The sequence below is a fragment of the Ambystoma mexicanum genome, chromosome 4q (genome assembly GCF_040938575.1).
Source record: "Ambystoma mexicanum isolate Mex_15411 chromosome 4q, UKY_AmexF1_1, whole genome shotgun sequence".
NCBI lineage: Eukaryota > Metazoa > Chordata > Amphibia > Caudata > Ambystomatidae > Ambystoma > Ambystoma mexicanum.
The window spans coordinates 452,201,290-452,220,907 of record NC_090928.1 but is presented as its reverse complement, the minus strand read 5'-3'; the positions used below and the strand labels follow the sequence as shown (position 1 = coordinate 452,220,907).

The window sequence follows — 19,618 nt, the reverse complement described above, 5'->3', positions numbered from 1 at the left end:
AATATTGCGTCCCGTCCCCTTTCCTCCATACTGCATGGGCGTCCCTTTCTAGCGACGGGAGACGGAACCTTTTTCATCAGAAAAAACACCTTTCCCCTTTAAATTTAGAGGCGCACAGGGGTGTAGCCTTGGGAGCATGTGCTACCCTGACTGCGCCCACCGGCGCCATACATCAGTCCCCTTTTTCGCATCTACGGTAACAAGCCTATTTCACAGCGCACCTGGGTTTGGCTTCGGCCATGTAATTCCATGCACTCGTCCCCGAATACTTTCTCTTTTTTTGTCTTTTATCAATCAGGTACTAAGTCCTCTGGCGCCACGCTCCTCTCCGGCACATGTCCACTTCAGCGGGCTTCAGCAGGTGTCCAGCCTGCGAGGGGCTCTTCCCCAAATCAGATCCCCCACACCCTTTGCCTCCGCTGCCCTGACCACAGATGGGAAGGTTGTACCGGGTGTGACGCACTCTACTTGCGTGACCTGAAGAATAGGCTGGCTAAGTGGAGGGAGCACTTCGAGAGGTCACCGCCAGAGGACCTGAAGAACTTCGTCAAACATCTATCAAGGACCAAAGTAGGGCTGCTGTTTTCCAGCGCACCCCATAAGGGCAACTCCTTTCCAAGCAAGCGCCCGAGCTTGAGGAACCTCTCAGGTTCTCATACCAGCACGAGTACCGAGTCGAAGTCCGCTACTGGCCGGCAGGCTGATGGGTCCGTAGACTCACTTGAAGACAGTGCTGAGGGACCAGAAGGTTCTTGGGCAACGCGCTTGTACCGGCATTATGACCGAGGGGGCGCCTACACACAGCACTACCAGTGACTTGGCTTAGGGCGACACACCTACCAGGCCTCTTCCTGAGGTGCAGGGCGGGTCTCATGCTCTCGCCAAGAGTCCTGGAGGAGGGTGGGCCCAGTGAGCCAAGCACCATGACTTCGGCATGTGGCATGCAGCTCAACAAGATGGCCGCTCTTCGGATACCTCTGAGGAACGGTGCAGATGGAAGAACGAGTGACAAGGTGGGACTGGGGTCACCAGATGTGGCCTACAACTTATCCATCAGCGCAGGTTCCCTCTGCAACAGACACAATACGCAACGGCTCCAGCAGTCTCCCGCGATCCTGTCAATATCACCTGTCACCCTACTGGCCTGTGAGGACAGGTTCTTTGAAAAGTTCCTCACCCTCGAGAGATCTCCTCAGATGGAGGCCATCCTCAGGTATGCTATCGGGAACATGCTCTCACTGCCCGCGCCCATAGTCATTCCTTCTATGGCTCCAGCGCTGCAGGCCCCGGTGCAGCCACTGCTGCCCACTCCGGCTCCTTCGATTCCGGCTCCCCTGCCTCCCACAGTTCAGGTGGTTGCATACCAGCCTCAGCTGCAGCATCCGGTCTCCACAACCCAGCCCTTGGCGCCCAGCACTTCAAACCCTACGATGGTCCAGCCAGACGCCCAGGTGGACAAAGACGAGGGAGAAGACCCTGAAACATCAGCCAAGGCCTTCCACGAACCACTTGCAGGGCTGGCTGAGTACCTGGGCCTTCCTCGGCCTGAAGTCTAACTTACCAGAGGCAGGGGTGCTTGGCGAGGTACTCGCCCTATGCCCCTCGGCTAGGACGTGGATTCCTATGCAAAAGGACATTGTCACCTTGGCCAAAAAGGGGTGGATCAACCCCCACTTGGCCCAGCCTGTCAGTCGTTGGCTGGACGCCAAGTACAGGCAAATGGAGGGGAATACACTCTTGCTGTCGGCCCACACTCAACCGCACTCTTCGGTGATTGCTGCAGCAGCACTCTACGCTAAGCCTCAGTCGTCCTTGGATACCTTCTCCTCGGCGCTGATAGGCAAGGAGAAGATCTTAGAGGCGTATAGTAAGAAGCTTTATTCCAACGCTTTGCTGCATCTTCGACAGGCCAATGCAGATGCCATGCTGGCAGCTGTTAACGAGAGGTTTTGGCGGGAAATAGCCGACTTCCTTCCGGAACTTCCGGTGCTGAGCCATTCACGTTTCAAGGCGGGACTGACCGAGGCTATAAAGGTGGCGCAAGACATCATGATGTCCACAGTGGCCCACATTGACACCTCTGGCCAGGACATATGCATCGCCATGGACATGAGGACGGCTTGGCTCCTGGCTACTAAATTCAATCCGGACGTCCAGGAATGCATATTGGATCTTCCATTCGAGGGTGGTGACCTCTTCCACTCGACCACAGACGAGGAGCTATATAAAAAGGAAAAGTGTTCTGAAGGACGTGTACCTACACGTCCCGATTTGGCAACCGCATTGTTCGTTCCTTCCTACGGTTCAGGATCATGCCACTTCCAATACAATGCGTTACCCTTTCTTTAACTCTTCGCCCAGGGTGTTTACCAGACTCCTGAATGCGGTGGAAGCCCTCCTCAGGGCCCAGGGCCACCGGATCTACCTGTACCTAGACGACTGGCTCGTCAGAGCGACATCACCGGAGGCAGTGCACTACACTTCCTCTGCTCTACACTCAACGACCTTGGATTTTTGCTCAACCTCAAGTATCAGCTGCAGCCCACGCAGAGACTTAACTTCCTGGGCCTCATCTGGGACACGTGCTTCGAGAAAGTTTCCCCTCGGAGGACAAGATCACAGCCATCAAGAGGGCCACGGCTCACTTCCTCACCCGAGAAGTGACTTCAGCCTGGTCGTACCAACACTTACTGGGACTCATGGCGGCGGTCTTCCTGGCCGTCCCACAAACGAGACTCTAGATGAGACTAGAGCTGCACGTAGCAGCCTCATGGAATCTGGAGCAGGGCTCCCAAGCAGAGCTGATCAGCATTCCTCATTCTCTCTACTTGGACCTCACATGGTGGTCCAAGGACTGCAACCTGCAGACGGGCAAGCCTTTCCAGCAGCAAGCCCATCAGGTCACCATCACTACGGACTCCTCCTTCGAGGGCTGGGGGGGGCCACTCTGGATGGCCACAGCGTCAATGGAGTCTGGACCCGGCAGGAGCCGCATATCGACTGGCTGGAACTGCTAGCCATCTGGCTAGCGCTCAGAGCTTTTCTTCCGGTCATTGCGGGCAAGGTTATACTCATCCAGACAGACAACTCCACCAGCATGTACTATGTCAACAAGCAGGGGGGTACCTGGTGCCCTCCACTGTGCAGACTAGCCGTCAGCATGTGGGAATGGGCCCTCGAACATCTACCTCACAGCTGTCCACCTTCCAAGGGAGTACAATTTGGAGGTGGACAGGCTCAGCAGGCTACGAGCAGACCATTACAAGTGGCAATTGAATGAGCAGGTGCTGCAGGAGATCTTCAGCAGATGGGGGCTCCCAAAGGTGGATTTTTTTTTGCCTCCTGGGACAACAAGAAGTGCCAGCAGTTTGCGTCCTGGCAGGGGCAGGGCTCTGGCTCCCTGGGCGACGCATTTCAGATACAGTTGAACGGCATGACAGCATGTCTTCCCACCCACACCACTGGTCCACAGGATGCTCTGCAAAATAAAGAAATGTGATCACCTCAATCATTCTGATAGCTCTGTGGTGGCTGGCGAGATCCTGGTTCTCAGAGCTGTTCAGCCTCGCAGACAGGCCACCCATCCACCTTCCAACGGGCCCAGCACATCTTCTGGCGCAGCAGGGGGGCAGGGTCATCCAACCCGTGCCACAGAAATTAGCCCTCGCGGCGTGGTTCCTCAGCAGGTTACACTAAGGCACCTCAGCCTCTCACAGACCTAACCTAGAGATCATTCAGGGTGAGAGGGGCAAGGCTACCTGGAGCTAGTACAAGCGTAAGTGGACTAGGTTCGGTCACTGGGCAGACTCGAAGATCATCGATCCCCTTGTGTGCAATTAGGACGAAGTACCATCATTCTCTGCGCACCTCGCAGGCGTGCATGTAGACGCATGCTGCATGTATCTGGCAGCCATGGGGGCCTACAGAAACTCGGAGGTCTTTCCCACTTCCAACCCGATAGTCATTTGACGGGCCTAGCCAGACTTTACCTGCCCATCAAACCACACCCCGTGTGGGACTTCAATGCAGTGTTGGGCGCATTGGCGCACAAGCCGTTCGAGCCTATGGCGTCTGCAGACATCAGGTTGGTCACCATTAAGACATCCCTGCTGGTGGGCATCACTTCGGCTCGCAGTCAGCGAGATCCAGGCTCTGGTGGCATCAGAGCATATACTACTTTGCACAAGGTTACGGTAGTCCTACAGACACACCCAGCGTTCCTACCAAAGGTACCCTCAGCCTTCCATCTAAACGTGGAAATGGTCCTACCTATGTTCTTTGCTGAGCCTAAGAACAAGGCTCGGAGGGTCCTGCACTGCCTGGATGTCAGACGCGCTCTGAAATTCTACTTGGACAGGACCAAGGGCTTCCGCAAGTCGGGCGCACTGTTTGTCACCTTTGGCGGGGTCAAGGCCCGGGTATCAGGCATCCAGGGCATCGATAGCACGGTGGATGGTTGCAGTCCTCAAGGAAGCCTATGAAGGTCAGCACAAGCCACTGCCAGCTAACATGCACGCCCATGCGGTCAGAGCCAATGCCACAGCCATTGCATTCCAACGACTGGTCCCGTGGCATGTCATAAAAAGGGCAGCCACCCCTTTGGCTTTTTGCAAGCATTACTGTTTGGATACCGGCTCTAGATCAGATGCGAGTTTTGGACAGGCGGTTCTAAGGAACCTATTTGCTTAAGGAGGGTCTCCTCTGCACCCTAGGGCTACATTCAGTTGTAATCGCCCATGCAGTATGGAGTAAAGGGGACGGGATGTAAGAATAAGTTACTCGCCGTAGTGACTAACATACTCTTAGTCCCCTTTCCTGCATACGTCCCACCATCCCCCTCCCAAATAATACTGGCGTCATTAGGCAATGTTAAATATTGTCAACGCCTCGATGAGGACTGAGGTGTGGTGCCGGTGGGCGGAGTTAGGGTGGATGTTGTCTAGATCAGTAAAGGTGGTTACTTTATGGCCCTCTACCCTGCCACTTGGGTTTTTCAGGGAATCTGTAACGAGACACCCAAGTATCATCCTTTTTCTTGTATTCTCAGAACTTCTTGGCATTGGGCAGGAGGAGAGGCTGCTTCAATTTGTCAGTCCTGTATCTGCTTTTGACATTTCCATAATGGCACTACAGCCAGAATAGGTCAGTCTGCTGAGCAACCATGCAATATTGTCAATGTTGGGCAGAAACCTGTGCAGTTCCCTTAGGGACCACTGCAAAATGTTTAAGACCAGAGGAGTAAGCAGTAAACCCAATTGGTAGCAGTCTGCACCACCCAGATTTACCTGGTAGCTGTGGCTGAGCAGTCAGACTTCTCTCAAGAAGAGTTAGGCAGTATATAGAGTATACACATTAGGGCCAAAAATACAGTAGAACAAGCAAACACTGACCAGAGCTTTGGTATTAAAAGTATATCATTTATTTAAAGCACACTTATGAAAATACACTGGCACCAATATATCAAGCAAGTTCAAACAGTCACTATAAGTGTATACACCTCCCTAGTTAATTATTCGACAAGTCTAGGTTAAGACACCACTTGTTAGCAAAACAGAGGTGAGCGCGTAACCGTAGATGGCACTCCAATAATTCGTTAAAAAGGCAGAGTATGGAAATAACACAGTACCAACACTTTTAAGAAACCACAGCAAGTCAAGAAAGGCAGGGTCTACTGTAGAGCCAAAGTTCGTAGGCCAGGCCCACTCTTGGAGAGAGCAAGGCGGAATGTGCCCAAGATCACACAGTGGAAATGCACTGTCTTTGCAGAAAATGTCAAAAAGAGGTTGGATCAGTTCAGAAAGATAGTTAGAAGGTTTGGAGGCCAACCCAGTTGGAAAGTCGAGGATTTACGGGACACCTTGGACAGTCCGTTGCAAGGGAGGCCAGGCGGAACACAGTACCTGAAATGGTGAGCAAGCTCCAGCGGTGGCAGCTGTTCCTGGCAGCGGGTGCAAGTGGTGGCTTCGACCAGAGGAAGAGATGATCTCGATGAGGAAGAAAGCTGGAGGTCGTTGCACTGCCAGGGATGAAACCAGCCGCGGAGTTCCCGATTAAAAGGTACGACCCTTTTATTTGCGGTCAGTAGTGAAGCGTGACTATCTGGCCGCCGGGGTGCTTGGCATGGGCGTTTCGACCATGAGACGTCCAGGAAGGCGAACTGGTTGGTCCCACCAGCTCAAAGGGAAGAAGACTCTCCTGGAAGATCTCCTCTGTCGTCGGGGAAGTGGTGAGTTCGTACAGCAGGGCTCCACCGGTGGTGTCGTCGTCGTAGATGGCTCAGCTTCTCCCCTCTTCGGATTCTTTAGGTCCTGTGGCGACTTCTGAAGTTCCAGTCCCCAAAGCCCTGCTTTTATGCAGAAAAACCCCCATTCAACAGCCTAGCTGTCACTCAAACATGCTAAGTGGTGAGCCGGGCAGCTCACCACTGGGGCCAATCACACAAGAGTGCGTCTTGAGTTGCCAAGGCAACTCAGTCCAGGGTGCCTAATCCCCCTCCCACATATCCTGTAGACCCCAGACAGAGTGGCACCATTTGGAGGGCTTCTGTGCAGAAGCCCGCCAAAAAAGTGGAACAAAGGGCTCGACTTGGGTTAGATTTTCAGAGGTGAACACAAACGCCATTTTAAAACCGAGTCCTGGCAAAAAGACCCAACCGGGGAATTAATATTAAATAAATAACCCAGTGGTATCTTTAACATTGCACCAAAAAGTGGTGCATTTAAAATCCATGGGAAAATCCCATAAGAAATATTCCGGTGGAATATTTTGCGTGGTATCCACTGCCACCAGCCACAAACTCGACAAGAGGGGACTGGACAGTGCCCCCTTGAAAAACAGACCCAGGGGCAATTGAATTACCCCTACCAGTACTTCCACAATATGATGGTTTGTACTGGTTCTGTTCACAATTTGAGACTAGTAAAGGCAATGGTGACTTAACATGCCCTGGGAGACAGTCGGTCCCAGGGTATGGAGTCTGTTTGGGGGTCACTATGACACCCCTGTGTTACTGCACTGAGTGTGCTGTGTAACACACATACTAAAAACGCATGAAGCCCTATGGAGTAAAAGACCCCATAGCCCATAAAACGCATTCACAGTCAAAGGACATTCTCAAATCATGCCTAAGAGTGGGAGAAAAAGAGTCTCACTCTTAGCAGGAGAAAAAAATAAACCCCAAAAATCCAGCAAAGCTGCTGGGGGACTCACTAGGTTTGGGAAATTAGCCTTAACAGAGAATTCTACCTAACAGTCACTCACCCACTTCATGCATCTCACAAGCATATTCAAAAGTTGTAAGCCGATATGGCATTCTTCTCATCGTACATACTGAGCAGATCCTTTTGATCTCTAGGATGAGAAAAGGACCCAGAACCACTTCCATTACCTCTGGAGAACCCTTGAGACCCTTGTAGTCTGGCCAACTCGAACTGATGATCTCCATCCTTCTGTTTCTCCACCCTGTCAAATTCCCGCTTCACCTGTTGGAATTCAGCACTTTGTCAGAGCTTCTCTTAAGCTCCTGCATGACCTAGTCTTCAGAAGTCTGGGATACATTGGCCAACGTCTATTCCTGTGCCCTCTCAGGAGTGGCAGTTACCACAAGTCCATTGCTACTGTTAGGGTCTGCTCCATCACCTAGTGCATCACTATTTCTAGGCAAAGGAACAATCCTTGACTCCTGGAGATCAATCTCTGTACTGAATCAGCTTTGTTTCGAAAGGATGGCCGTCCTCTGTATACCCACAACTTTTAAAGTTATCTGCTTTAAGTGCACCAAGTGTAAACCTAGTGAATGTTACCATATTTAAACAGTAGGCAACTGTTACACTACTACAAGCTTCAAATCTGTGTTCTCTGTGTAGAATTGGGATGCACCACCAGTGGACAACACTGGAGGTACCCAAGATCTTCTCACCGCTGTAACACTAGTCCTCAGTGTCTCCCTGTTCACCATAATATGGCGGCCTCCCACAATCCACCCAAGGGTTGATTTTGGAAATCCATCTTAATATGCATGCAGTCCTCAAATTGGGACTCTAAACAGATATTGCAACCTTCTATTTCACGGCTTGAGAATCATTCCGTTTGATGGGTAATGAATTGGGAATGCTTAGTCCTATTCAAATTAGACCACTGCACTAGCGTGCATGGTCCTCCAGAAGGATATGGAACGAATCTAGAATTGGAGCAGCCTGCCATGCCCATGGTGTGGCAAAAATGAACACATCCAAAGCATTACAAACGTCTTTGATTTCCACATCAAAAACTAGACTACTATGGAACAAGCACCCTCAAGATCTCGGGTGTGACAGGCTCGGAAAAATTGCTCTTCAGAGGTCTTCTCTCACTGAAACTATGGGCCTCTTGAGCTTCGCAGGTTGCTGGCTCTTCAGTTTTCATACCAGAGCACAGTAACTTTGTGGCCAATGAGATGCACTTCAGGATCAAGACTAGGGAAACGTCAGAAAACTACAAAGGGCTTTCTTTTCCAATATCAAAAGCAAGATTTGACAATCCTGGGTCCCAGAAACATTCCACTCTTGTGGGGGGTAGCATAGTCCTCCTCTGGGAAGAATGTGTCCCAGGATTCGATCATTAGTAAGTGGAAATCTGATAACCCCAGTCATATCCTAACTCAGACAACTCATTAACCTTGACATATTTCTCTGATTCTTACATTTTTGGGGAGGTGTGGGAGAGGGTCAGGCTTTGTGAACCAGACTTATAGGATGCACACACCAAACGATAATTCAAATTGATTGTCCTCCAACGTATTCCACATCTTTGACATGTAATGTCCACAGCTGTGCTGCTTTGGACATTTTTTGGCAGAGGGCGATCTGCGTAGATGGTGTCGGGTCGATGTCCCTCGGAGGCCTCCGTCGAGGGTGACCTCATCGGATGTTATAAGTAGCAAGCACAGCTCACGTAGCCTCAGTTCCGTTTTTTTCTGTAAACGTTTTCGCTTTGAGAACTGTGACTCGGGTTATCTACTTCGATAATATCTTCTTACACCCCGCCGACCCTACGGTTGGGCTTCAAAAAGTGCCCGGACTGTAAGTCCAAGATGTCCATCAAGGACTGGCACCGTATTTGCTTGTGGTGTCTGGGCGAGAGCCACGACACGCACTGCTGCTCGAAGTGCCAGTCGTTGACTGCCAAGGCCTTGTGGGAGCATAAGGGGAAGTTGCATGTAGGTCGTGTATCCAAACCCCGTACATCCAAAAAGACTACTGGTCTTTCCACCGAAGACTCGAGGGGTTACTCTCCCCGAGGGGAAATCGGTCCTGGAGTGGATCTCGTCACTTGCCGTCCTCGTCAAGGCACTCCAGGAAGCGGCGTCACCAGTTACATTCCCTGTCCTTGTCGGATCATGGCTCTGCGAGGAAAGTGGCTTGTCCCTCTAAATCCTCTACTCCGGAGTGGGAGGCATTCAGGGAGAAAATGCTGGAAATTTTTCAATCTCGGGGTACTGTTCCGTCCGCACCTTCAGTTGAAACCGGCAGGGAACGGTCTCGGTCCAACGCTTGTGCGCCTTCGGGCCCGGGCAGGTTGTGCGATAAGCATCGGGAACCACCGTGGTCCCATTTGGACCAGGCTGCGGTAGATTGCCAGAGACGTGCCAGATCCTGGACGCAGTCTTCGTCCCGACGAAACTCAAGTCTGGGAAGGTGTTGAGGAAGGCGTTGATTACATCAGTGCCGTGTCCATAAAGTGCCGATGGCGGGGCCTTGCCCTCAGTCAGGCCCTTGGCACCGCCATCGGGGCCTACTAGCCTGAATCTGCTGGTGGAGGCCCCTAGAGCTGTGGATCCTCTGAGAAAGGCTCTGTCTAAGACTCTGAGGCCTATTCTTGACTCAAGGTCTGCGCCTGTTCCTAGGAAGGAGTTCTTTCATTCTCTACAGAACCTATATGAGGATGAGGTCTGATGTGGAGTTGGAGCCTTTTGATGCTCCTGGTGACACTCCTGAAGCTCCTGACATCGTCTTTTCTGAGGACAGTCAGATGGAGGATCTGCATCAATCTTTACATGATGCCAGTGGCCTGGACACATCTCCTGAGATGGAGTTTGGTAGGCCAGAGCCTGGGGCTCATGCTGATGCCTCCTATAGGAGGTTGATGTCTAGAGTTAGGGAGTACCTGGGGTGGTCTGGCTCTCCAGTTGAATTCGATCAGGATGACCTGACTGACATTTTAGATCGGGGTCCATCCACTGACCCAGTGTTGCCTTTTCACATGGCGTTACCGTAAAGGGTGGCTGCTACTTGGAACACCCTGGAGTCTCTTCCGCCGGTCAACAAGTCGTTGACTAAGAAATACTGCCCATCCAGTAGCGACCCCAGCTACCTATCCACACACCCCACTCCTGAGAGTACGGTGGTTCAGGCAGCCACAGCCACCTCGAGGCAGGCAGCATACCCTACCATCCCTCCAAATGGGGACGATGAGCGCTTTGCTGGGTGGGCACCCAAGGTATTTTCGGCTGGGAGTATGGCACTGTGCCGTAGCCAAATTTTCGCACACACTGTGGAATTGTCTCTGGCACCTGAGCATATTCCCGAAGGGGAAGAAAGGGATGGGTTCCTTGCTATTGTGCAGGATGGCAAGGATGCCATGTGTGAATCCCTTCAGTCTGGGTTGGAAACGGCTGATAGTTTCAGCCGGTCCATGGCTGCGAGCACAGTGATGCGCAGGTTTGCGTGGTTGCAGAAGTTGGGGTTTGCACCAGATGTGCAGGCCAGTCTTCTCAACATGCCCTTTGACGGTTCTCATTTGTTTGGCAGCAAGGCTGACGAGAGCCTTGAGAGGTTGCAGACTTCCAAAGCAGCTGCTAAATCTTTGGGCGCAGCTGTGGCTCAACCTCTGCCTTTTCGTCCTTGGGGACAGCAGTGGAGGGGTTCCTTTCATTAATACTCCTCTTTTGGTAGAGCGAGAGGAGTGGCCAGTCAAAGGGGCCACCGTAAAGGCCCCATCAGTGGACGGGGAAGAGGTGCCAAAGCCGCTCAAGCAGCTGCCTCTTTGCCTTCAGGCACTGCCGCAGCCGCTCAAACGGCTACGAGGCCAGGTCTCATTGTTCGCCGGTTGGGGGCATACTATCTCAGCATCTCCAAGAGTGGCAAGCCATTACTTCAGGTGTGTGGGTTCTGGAAACAAACCACAACTACTGCCTACCCTTCCTAAATCGGCCTAACGACAATCCACCGGGGAAACTCTTTGAAGATTCCGGATCCGCTCCTTGTGCAGGAAATCTTGACCCTGCTGGAGAAAGGCGCTATAGAACTAGTGCCTGTGGCAGAGAGTAACAAGGGCTGGTATTCCCCATATTTTTTGATTCCCAAGAAAGCCGGAGGACTGAGACCCATCTTGGACTTGCGTTGCTTGAACAAGTTCCTCGGGAAGGACAAGTTCAAGATATGCTCACTCTTTTTCAGACCCTTCGACTTCAGGATTGGTTGGTGTCATTGGACCTACGGGATGCTTATTTTCATGTGCCGATCCATCCAAAGCACAGAAAATACTTGAGGTTTGTGGTTGGCAGCTCGGACTTTGTTTCGAGTCCTGCCGTTCGGGTTGACCTCTGCCCCAAGGATATTCACCAAGCTCATGGTGGTGGCAGCATATCTCAGGGGAGTTCACGTCTACCCCTACCTGGACCACTGGCGATCCGAGCGTGTTCACCCGAACAGGCCTTGGATCATCTCAACCTCACCTGCCACTCCCTTCACAAGCTGGGCTTCGCCCTCAATTTCAAGTAGTCTCATATGACACCTTCCCAACAGCTCCAGTACATTGGGGCTGTTTTGGACACATCCTTGGGGGACGTGCTCGACACCCAAGGTGAGGGTTCATCATTGTCCAGATGGTCAACAAATTTCAAAATGCCCAGTCTCTCCCGGCTTTTGAATTCTTAAGGTTGCTCGGCCTCATGGCATCCTGCATTTTTCTGGTGCCAGAGGTCAGACTGAGGATGAGATCCCTTCAATGGGCTCAGGATGCAGTGGTTGCAATTCTCAGGCAAAATGTTGGATCTCTTCCAGATTCTGCGCACGGCCTCACAGGATCCTCTGTGAAGGGAATCTGATGAAGGGAGAGCCTTTTTGGCAACCATGGCCGGAGGTGACTGTAGTGACGGATGCTTCCATCACAGGATGGCGTGCTCACGCCAACGAGCTGACCACCAGCGGTCGTTGGTCTCCAACAGAGCACAAACTCGACATTAATCTTTTGGAGCTGAAGGCCATCAGGCTGGACCTGTAGGCTTTCTGCCGTTTGTGTGTGGGAAGAGTGTCCTGATCAGGGGGGCGGGGTGTAGGGTCACTCCTGCTGTACAGGGAGGCGATGCAGGTCTGGTTCTGGGCAATACAGCCAAGGAATCTCTCACTCAGCAGTTCATCTGGCCGGAAAGGAGAATGCGGCGGTGGACACTCTGAGCAGGCGGAGCGCAGTCTCCCACAAGTGGGAGTAGACTCGGGAAGTCCTTCAGAAGATCTTCACCCTTTGTGGAACCCCGTCAAGTGAATCTGTTAGCGACGGGTGCCAACCGGAAGTGCAAGACCTATTGCACAAGGGAATTTCCTCTGAGAAGAGCTTTAGGGGATGCGTTCGTCGTGGATTGGTCATTCCCACTTCTGTACGCGTTTCCTCCGGTCCCTGTCATTCCTCAGGTTCTGAGGTTGCGGAAGTTCGGGTCCCACATGATCCTAATTGCTCCTGATTGAGCCAGGAGACCGTGGTATCCGGACCTTCTAGAAATGTCAATCTGTCCTCCACGCCGGCTTCCCCACAGAGAATCTGCTCTCGCTCAGGGTGTCCGGTGGCAGGGGGGTGTCTGTGGGGTGGTTCTCCATCCAGAGGTCAAGACTCTCAACCTTCACGCTTGGTTTCTGAAAGGTTGAGATGTAAGGATTGGGACCTCCCGGATGACGTAATGGAGGTGTTGCTTTTGTCCAGGTGTCCGGCAACCAAATCCCTGTACTGTTGCCGTAAGTCTTGCGACTGGTGCAGAGAATGCAACATCAATCCTTTTTCAGTGCTCCAGTCCGATGGTTCTTTCTTGCTTTCTTTGGCCCACAAGGGCCTTCAAGTGGGTACCATTAAGGGTTACCTGGTGGCACTGTCTATCTTCAAGCGCTTGTCTGAAGAATGTTCTTATATTAAAATTCCGTTAATTGCCCAGTTTCTAAAAGGGCTCACAAATGTGTTCCTGCCATCCCCTTTTTAGGTGCCAGTTTGGGATCTGAACTTGGTCTTGAAATTCTTGATGGGTGCTCCGTTTGAAACTTTGCACTCTTGTCCTTTGAGACTGACCTTCAAGACAGTTTTCTTGATTGCTGTTACATCTGCTCACAGAGTGAGCGAGTTGCAGGCACAGTCATCTAAGCCACCCTTTACTTTGTTCCACAAGGATAGGGTTGTACTGAGGGTACGTCCATCCTTTCTACCGAACGTGGTGTCTGATTTTTTTCATTTGACTCAGAAGGTGCTACTTCCTGCTTTCTATCCTCCTCATCCTGGTAAGGAAGAGGAGAGACTCCATAGGTTGGACCCTAGGAGAGCTTTGAGCTTTTAGATTTCTAGGCTGTCCAGCATCGGTGGAAGTCAAACTTTTTGTAGGGTACACTGGACACTGATTGGGCCAGGCTGTTACTGAACAGACCTTGTACAGGTGGATTATCCTCACCATTGCTGAATGTTGCTGGAAAGGACCATCCGGAGGGTTTGCAAGCTCACTTCACCAGGGGCGTGGCTACCTCCACAGCCCTGCAACGGGGAGTTCCTGGTAGAAACATTAATGAGCCTGCAGCGTGGTCTTCCATCCAGACTTCTGTCAAGCACTAATCCCTGGATACTTTCCATGGTCAAGAAATGGCCTTTGGTGAAGCAGTGCTTTATTCTGCCATCCGATTGGGTATATCTAAATTCTTCTCCCTCCTACAATCACTGATGCTGCTTTAGGAGTCTTTCAAAGATGTGGAATATGTTGGAGGACACAATCCATTCGAAGAACCAGTTACTTTCCAACTGGTAACATTCTTTCGACTGGATGTTCCTCCAACATATTCCTCATCGCCCTCCCAGCCTACCCCTCGGAAGAAGTGTGCGGGATTGTCACAAGTTGTGGAGTGGGAAAAAACATGAACTGGGGCTACATGCGCTGTGCATGCTACTTATAACATCCGATGACATCCCCCCCTCGACGGAGGCCTTCGAGGGACATCGCACTGACACAATGGACTCGGGACACCCTGTACCGAAAAATTTCTGAAGCAGCACAGCTGTGGACATTAAATATCAAAGATGTGGAATACGTTGGAGGAACATCCAGTCGAAAGAACATTACCAGTTGGTAAGTAACTTGTTAGTCTACCTCATCACTGGTGTTGATGGGAACATTTCTCTCCAGCTTTGCTAGGGACCTGAAAGTCTTTCAAACGGTCAAAGTAGGGGCCATAATGACTACCCTTGTTGACCTATTGATAATGCAGCTGCACACCAATGCTAGAGACTTGTGAAATGGCTTTATACTTGAGATTTTCTTTTTGCAACATTCCCTTCATAGTTTCCTATGGAACCCCATTCTGTTTTTGAGCCTGTCCTGACTTTTTAAAGGGAAGTTAAGCCTTCAGCTTCACTTGGCTTTTGCACACTTGTTATGGGGAAATTGATCATACCTTCAGACAATCAGTACTGGAAACTGTTTCCCTTTTGAATTCTTTGATTTTTACAATTGCACACTGCAATTTACAGTGCAATGGAATACTTTTGTGTCACCCTAGCTTTTTATATTTCTCTGAAAGGCACAGGAAACCCCACTCTCTGGAAGAGGGTATTAGCAACAGAAACTAGTCTCGGAAAGAACATCCAGAGGATACAGTTTGAAATTCTCGTATTAAGGATTTTATTAAACCTAATACATTTATTATTGTGTGAATTTAATCACAATTTTATTTTGCACTCAAACAATTATTTAACATAGCAGCACAATTGTTTAAAAATACATCATAATTCCATAAAATTCATACTCTTGAATCATTCACACATTTATCCTCAGCCATACAACATACATCCGCCCACTCATACACAACATCAATAAGTACAAGGTAAAAACACAAGAAATATCACAATTCATTCACAATCCAATTATTGTACAAAAATTATTATATTTTGTGAAAAACAACAAACAGCATGACCACAGTGATTCTTGTGGGTGGTCAGCAGTTTGGATAGGCGAAGAATGGAAGATCTTCACAAATAGCCTTATCCACAATTTCTCTACCGGTTTCGACGTTTTAACGTTTTGTGTTACGTCTTCATCAGGAGATAGTAATATATTTTCTAAAAGTAGAACAAATATAGAAAAAACATAAATTTCCCTAAAGGAATATATAGACAGTGATAGAAGAGATGTAAAGAAGTGCAAATGTGTAAATTCACCGTGCTCAAGTTTAAAATAGAAGAATCTACTGCTGTCCTGCTCATGGCCCAGAATATATATATCAGGGGTAAACAGAAGGCGTCATGTAGGGAGTGCTACCAACCGAAATCGGTGTCCCCAGGCAGGGCAGGACTAGATCAAGACTCGAAACCCGCCAAGTGTGATACAAAAATTATACTCAACCCATGCAAAGAGTAGCATCCCATATTGGAAAGTCCATCTAATTTAGAAACAACCACAAACACTGACCTTGAGGGCACCAACAAGAGTCAATCCGTGGTGTATATTTATATAGAACTGAAACCGCTGTCGTGAAGATTTTGCAGCCTTCAGATTGGGGATCCTGTTTTTGCAGAAGAATGCACTTAATGGTTAAATCTAAAGGGTTAAAATATATTAAGAGAATCAGAAACCCTCTGTCAAAGAGTCGTGGGCCATAACCTACATATGAGGTTGCAAGAACCAAGTCTGCAAGCTAGCCAGAATGTAAAGCATATCCAGGGTCAGTATTATTCTTACCCCAGCGGGTCGGGTCACAATAGACCTATGGGTGGTGCTGGTGACGCACCTCACAAGATGTTTGTTCAAAAGAACTGCTGCAGTTACCAGGCGAATGGAACCTAAATGTGGCATATTACCACAGGCCAAAGACGTTCTAACAGCTAGCTTGCAGACTTGGTTCTTGCAACCTCATATGTAGGTTATGGCCCACGACTCTTTTGACAGAGGGTTTCTGATTCTCTTAATATATTTTAACCCTTTAGATTTAACCATTAAGTGCATTCTTCTGCAAAAACAGGATCCCCAATCTGAAGGCTGCAAAATCTTCACGACAGCGGTTTCAGTTCTATATAAATATACACCACGGATTGACTCTTGTTGGTGCCCTCAAGGTCAGTGTTTGTGGTTGTTTCTAAATTAGATGGACTTTCCAATATGGGATGCTACTCTTTGCATGGGTTGAGTATAATTTTTGTATCACACTTGGCGGGTTTCGAGTCTTGATCTAGTCCTGCCCTGCCTGGGGACACTGATTTCGGTTGGTAGCACTCCCTACATGACGCCTACTGTTTACCCCTGATATATATATTCTGGGCCATGAGCAGGACAGCAGTAGATTCTTCTATTTTAAACTTGAGCACGGTGAATTTACACATTTGCACTTCTTTACATCTCTTCTATCACTGTCTATATATTCCTTTAGGGAAATTTGTTTTTTTATTTTTGTTCTAATTTTAGAAAATATATTACTATCTCCTGATGAAGACGTAACACAAACAACGTTAAAACGTCGAAACCGGTAGAGAAATTGTGGATAAGGCTATTTGTGAAGATCTTCCATTCTTCGCCTATCCGAACTGCTGACCACCCACAAGAATCACTGTGGTCATGCTGTTTGTTATTTTTCACAAAATATAATAATTTTTGTACAATAATTGGATTGTGAATGAATTGTGATATTTCTTATGTGTTTTTACCTTGTACTTATTGATGTGTATGAGTGGGCAGATGTATGTTGTATGGCTGAGGATAAATGTGTGAATGATTCAAGAGTATGAATTTTATGGAATTATGATGCGTTTTTAAACAATTGTGCTGCTATGTTAAATAAATAATTGTTTGAGTGCAAAATAAAATTGTGATTAAATTCACACAATAATAAATGTATTAGGTTTAATAAAATCCTTAATACGAGAATTTCAAACTGTATCCTCTGGATGTTCTTTCCGAGACTTAGACCCTAGCTTTTTATACATGGGATGTTTGGTTACTTTTATGTGCTCAAAAGAAGCTAGTGGCAGCAGTTACATTTTTAGTTTTTGCATTTATTTTTATTGTGCACATACGCTTTTACAAGGTATGGTTACTAAACCTGGCTAATGCCCTAAAATGGCTGTGCCACAAGATTTGTGCTTGTTCTTTGGCTCTGTTGTAGTTTGGCCTTCTTTCTGTCCTCAAATCGTCATGCACTTGCATGGGACAGCTGCTGCTTTTGCAGGTGTGTGTGTGCGCGCGCATCTTGCATATTAGGAATACTTGGTAGTATCAAGTAGTATTTTTTTTGTTGTTGTAAAAAGCAATCCATAAAACTATAACCGTGCATGTTGTACGTAACCACCGAGTTGTAACGCATGATAAAAGCATACCACTAACTTTGCAGGACCGCCCATATAAACCTAAAACATAAGTACTGCAATACATGCATACAGATGTCTCGGGAGGATAGCTCAGGAGCAACGTGCTCGCCTTGGAAGCAAGAAAACACTGAACACCACAGGTTCGGTCCCTGGGTCCGTGCTTAGAAACCTCTGCACATTATAAATAACATGGATCATATAAATGATAGATAGCATTACAATAGTTTCCTCCTTTTGCGTGCATGTTATAGATGGATGAGTCTAAAAGTGGTGATAATATGAGCCAGGTTAAACAAAATGAGTGCAGATTTCCAGTAATTTAGACCGAACCCCCGTGAGCAAACTTGCAAGGTATAATCTGCAATACAGGGTACAGAAAAGAATACAATGTGCAGGAGTTTCAACATTTCCACCAGGAACGAGAATCTTGCTCACATGTTGTACCTGACCAGTTTGGGAATACATGTACATCCATGCTACGCTGCCTTCCCCTGAAGGTGTGCTGGACTCTGGTCACCATTGCAGAGTCTGGTATTTCTTTAAGGTTGACCTACTATTGTACCATTAGGTTAAATGGTTACACAGCTGTCCCTGGAGGGTTGTGCCATACTCTCCTTAACCTACAGCATTTATATGCACGCTTAACCCTTTAAGAGTAATGCCAGAATGCTGTCCCACTACAATTTAGTGTTTCTGACAAATTTGGCGGACAGGGACTGTCCTCATACACTACTGGTTAGGTCTTCTGAACCCTTGAACAGAGTTTCCACAAAACTTCCCTAACCTGTTACTTTTCAATGGTTTGAGCACTGCAGGATACCTTGGTTCTTTTCTTGAGCTGTCAGCTGGTCCTGGTGATTAAGGCTCTCCCTTAGTTTGTACACCTGTAGTTTCAGCTTTCACACTCTGAATTAAGAGTACAGCTCATCCATACAGTAGTATCAGTTTAAGGATTTGATCACGTCAGCCATTCTGCAGTACACCACTCTGAATAATGTATGGCGAGCCCCTGTCTGCTTCCCAATGGGTCACTTTTCTCCCTCCTACTGCCCCCCAACAGCAAGAGTCTTGGCTATTTGGTAACTCGCAAGTGTGATTTACTGTGTTTACATTCATTTTAGTTTGCAGTCTTCTCTGCTAAATCTGTCTGCTTATGCCTCTTGGGGTCATGATGTACAGGCACTTTTTGGATACTTGTGACGCAAGAATCAAATCAATTTGTCATGCCTTCAGGTCTTGGAAGACCCAGTATCTAGTCTGAGGGGATGGGGGGTGTCTGCAACCTTTGGCTTGACAGATGTTGGGCTACAACTCTCATTAGCACTAGCCAGCAAAGTCCATGCTGAGGGATCATAGGAGTAATTCAAAACCTCAGGTGTGCTTCAAGTTGCAGACGATGGAGTCCTTTCCACTCATCCTGGCTCTGAACCACATGCCTTAGGATTCAGAGTACTGAATTTACAGGACCCTTTTGTAGACTCCCACCATTGGGTGACCTGTTATTTCCAGGCACAGTGTGCGCTGTTGAGCAGCACATGGTCTTTAGTCAGGGAGGTGGAAACTTACTGGTTTTAAATTAAACTACTCTACAAATGGAACTTAGCTCTGTGTATGTTATTATATGTATGGTGTATGTTAATATTTTACAAACCAGATTCATTAACTTTTCAGGGAATGGCCCAACCCTGTGTTGCTGAAGCAGCCGGAAGACAGCAATCTGAACTTGCCTGTATGGGACCCAAGGGTAAGTTTGAAAAGAAACTGACTAGTTTTAAGAAGCTTTATACTTTTATGACTTAATCATTCATTTCATAGGTGAATCCCAGCGACCGTTATCATCTCATGCCCATTATCACGCCAGCTTACCCACAGCAAAATTCTACTTACAATGCTTCCACGTCTACGCGAGCGATCATGGTGGAGGAATTCAAGCAGGGTAAGACTCATTTGAAAAGCAATGTACATGCGTGGAATCCACAGCAACACATTTATGTGGCCAATCGTAATCCATACCGACTCGTTATAAAATCTTGCTGTTACT

At 48.5% G+C, this 19,618-nt stretch overlaps 1 protein-coding gene across 3 annotated transcripts in view; it reads left to right on the top strand.

Annotated features, from left to right (window-relative positions):
* Positions 1–19,618, top strand: part of PAPOLG (poly(A) polymerase gamma) — a 1,009,150-nt gene that overhangs the window by 509,090 nt on the left and 480,442 nt on the right. For all 3 annotated transcript variants that reach the window (XM_069608036.1, XM_069608034.1, XM_069608035.1), the window contains exons 10-11: positions 19,249–19,321; positions 19,393–19,513. In XM_069608036.1, coding sequence (XP_069464137.1) covers positions 19,249–19,321; positions 19,393–19,513 — 194 coding nt within the window. The remainder of the gene's footprint in view (positions 1–19,248; positions 19,322–19,392; positions 19,514–19,618) is intronic.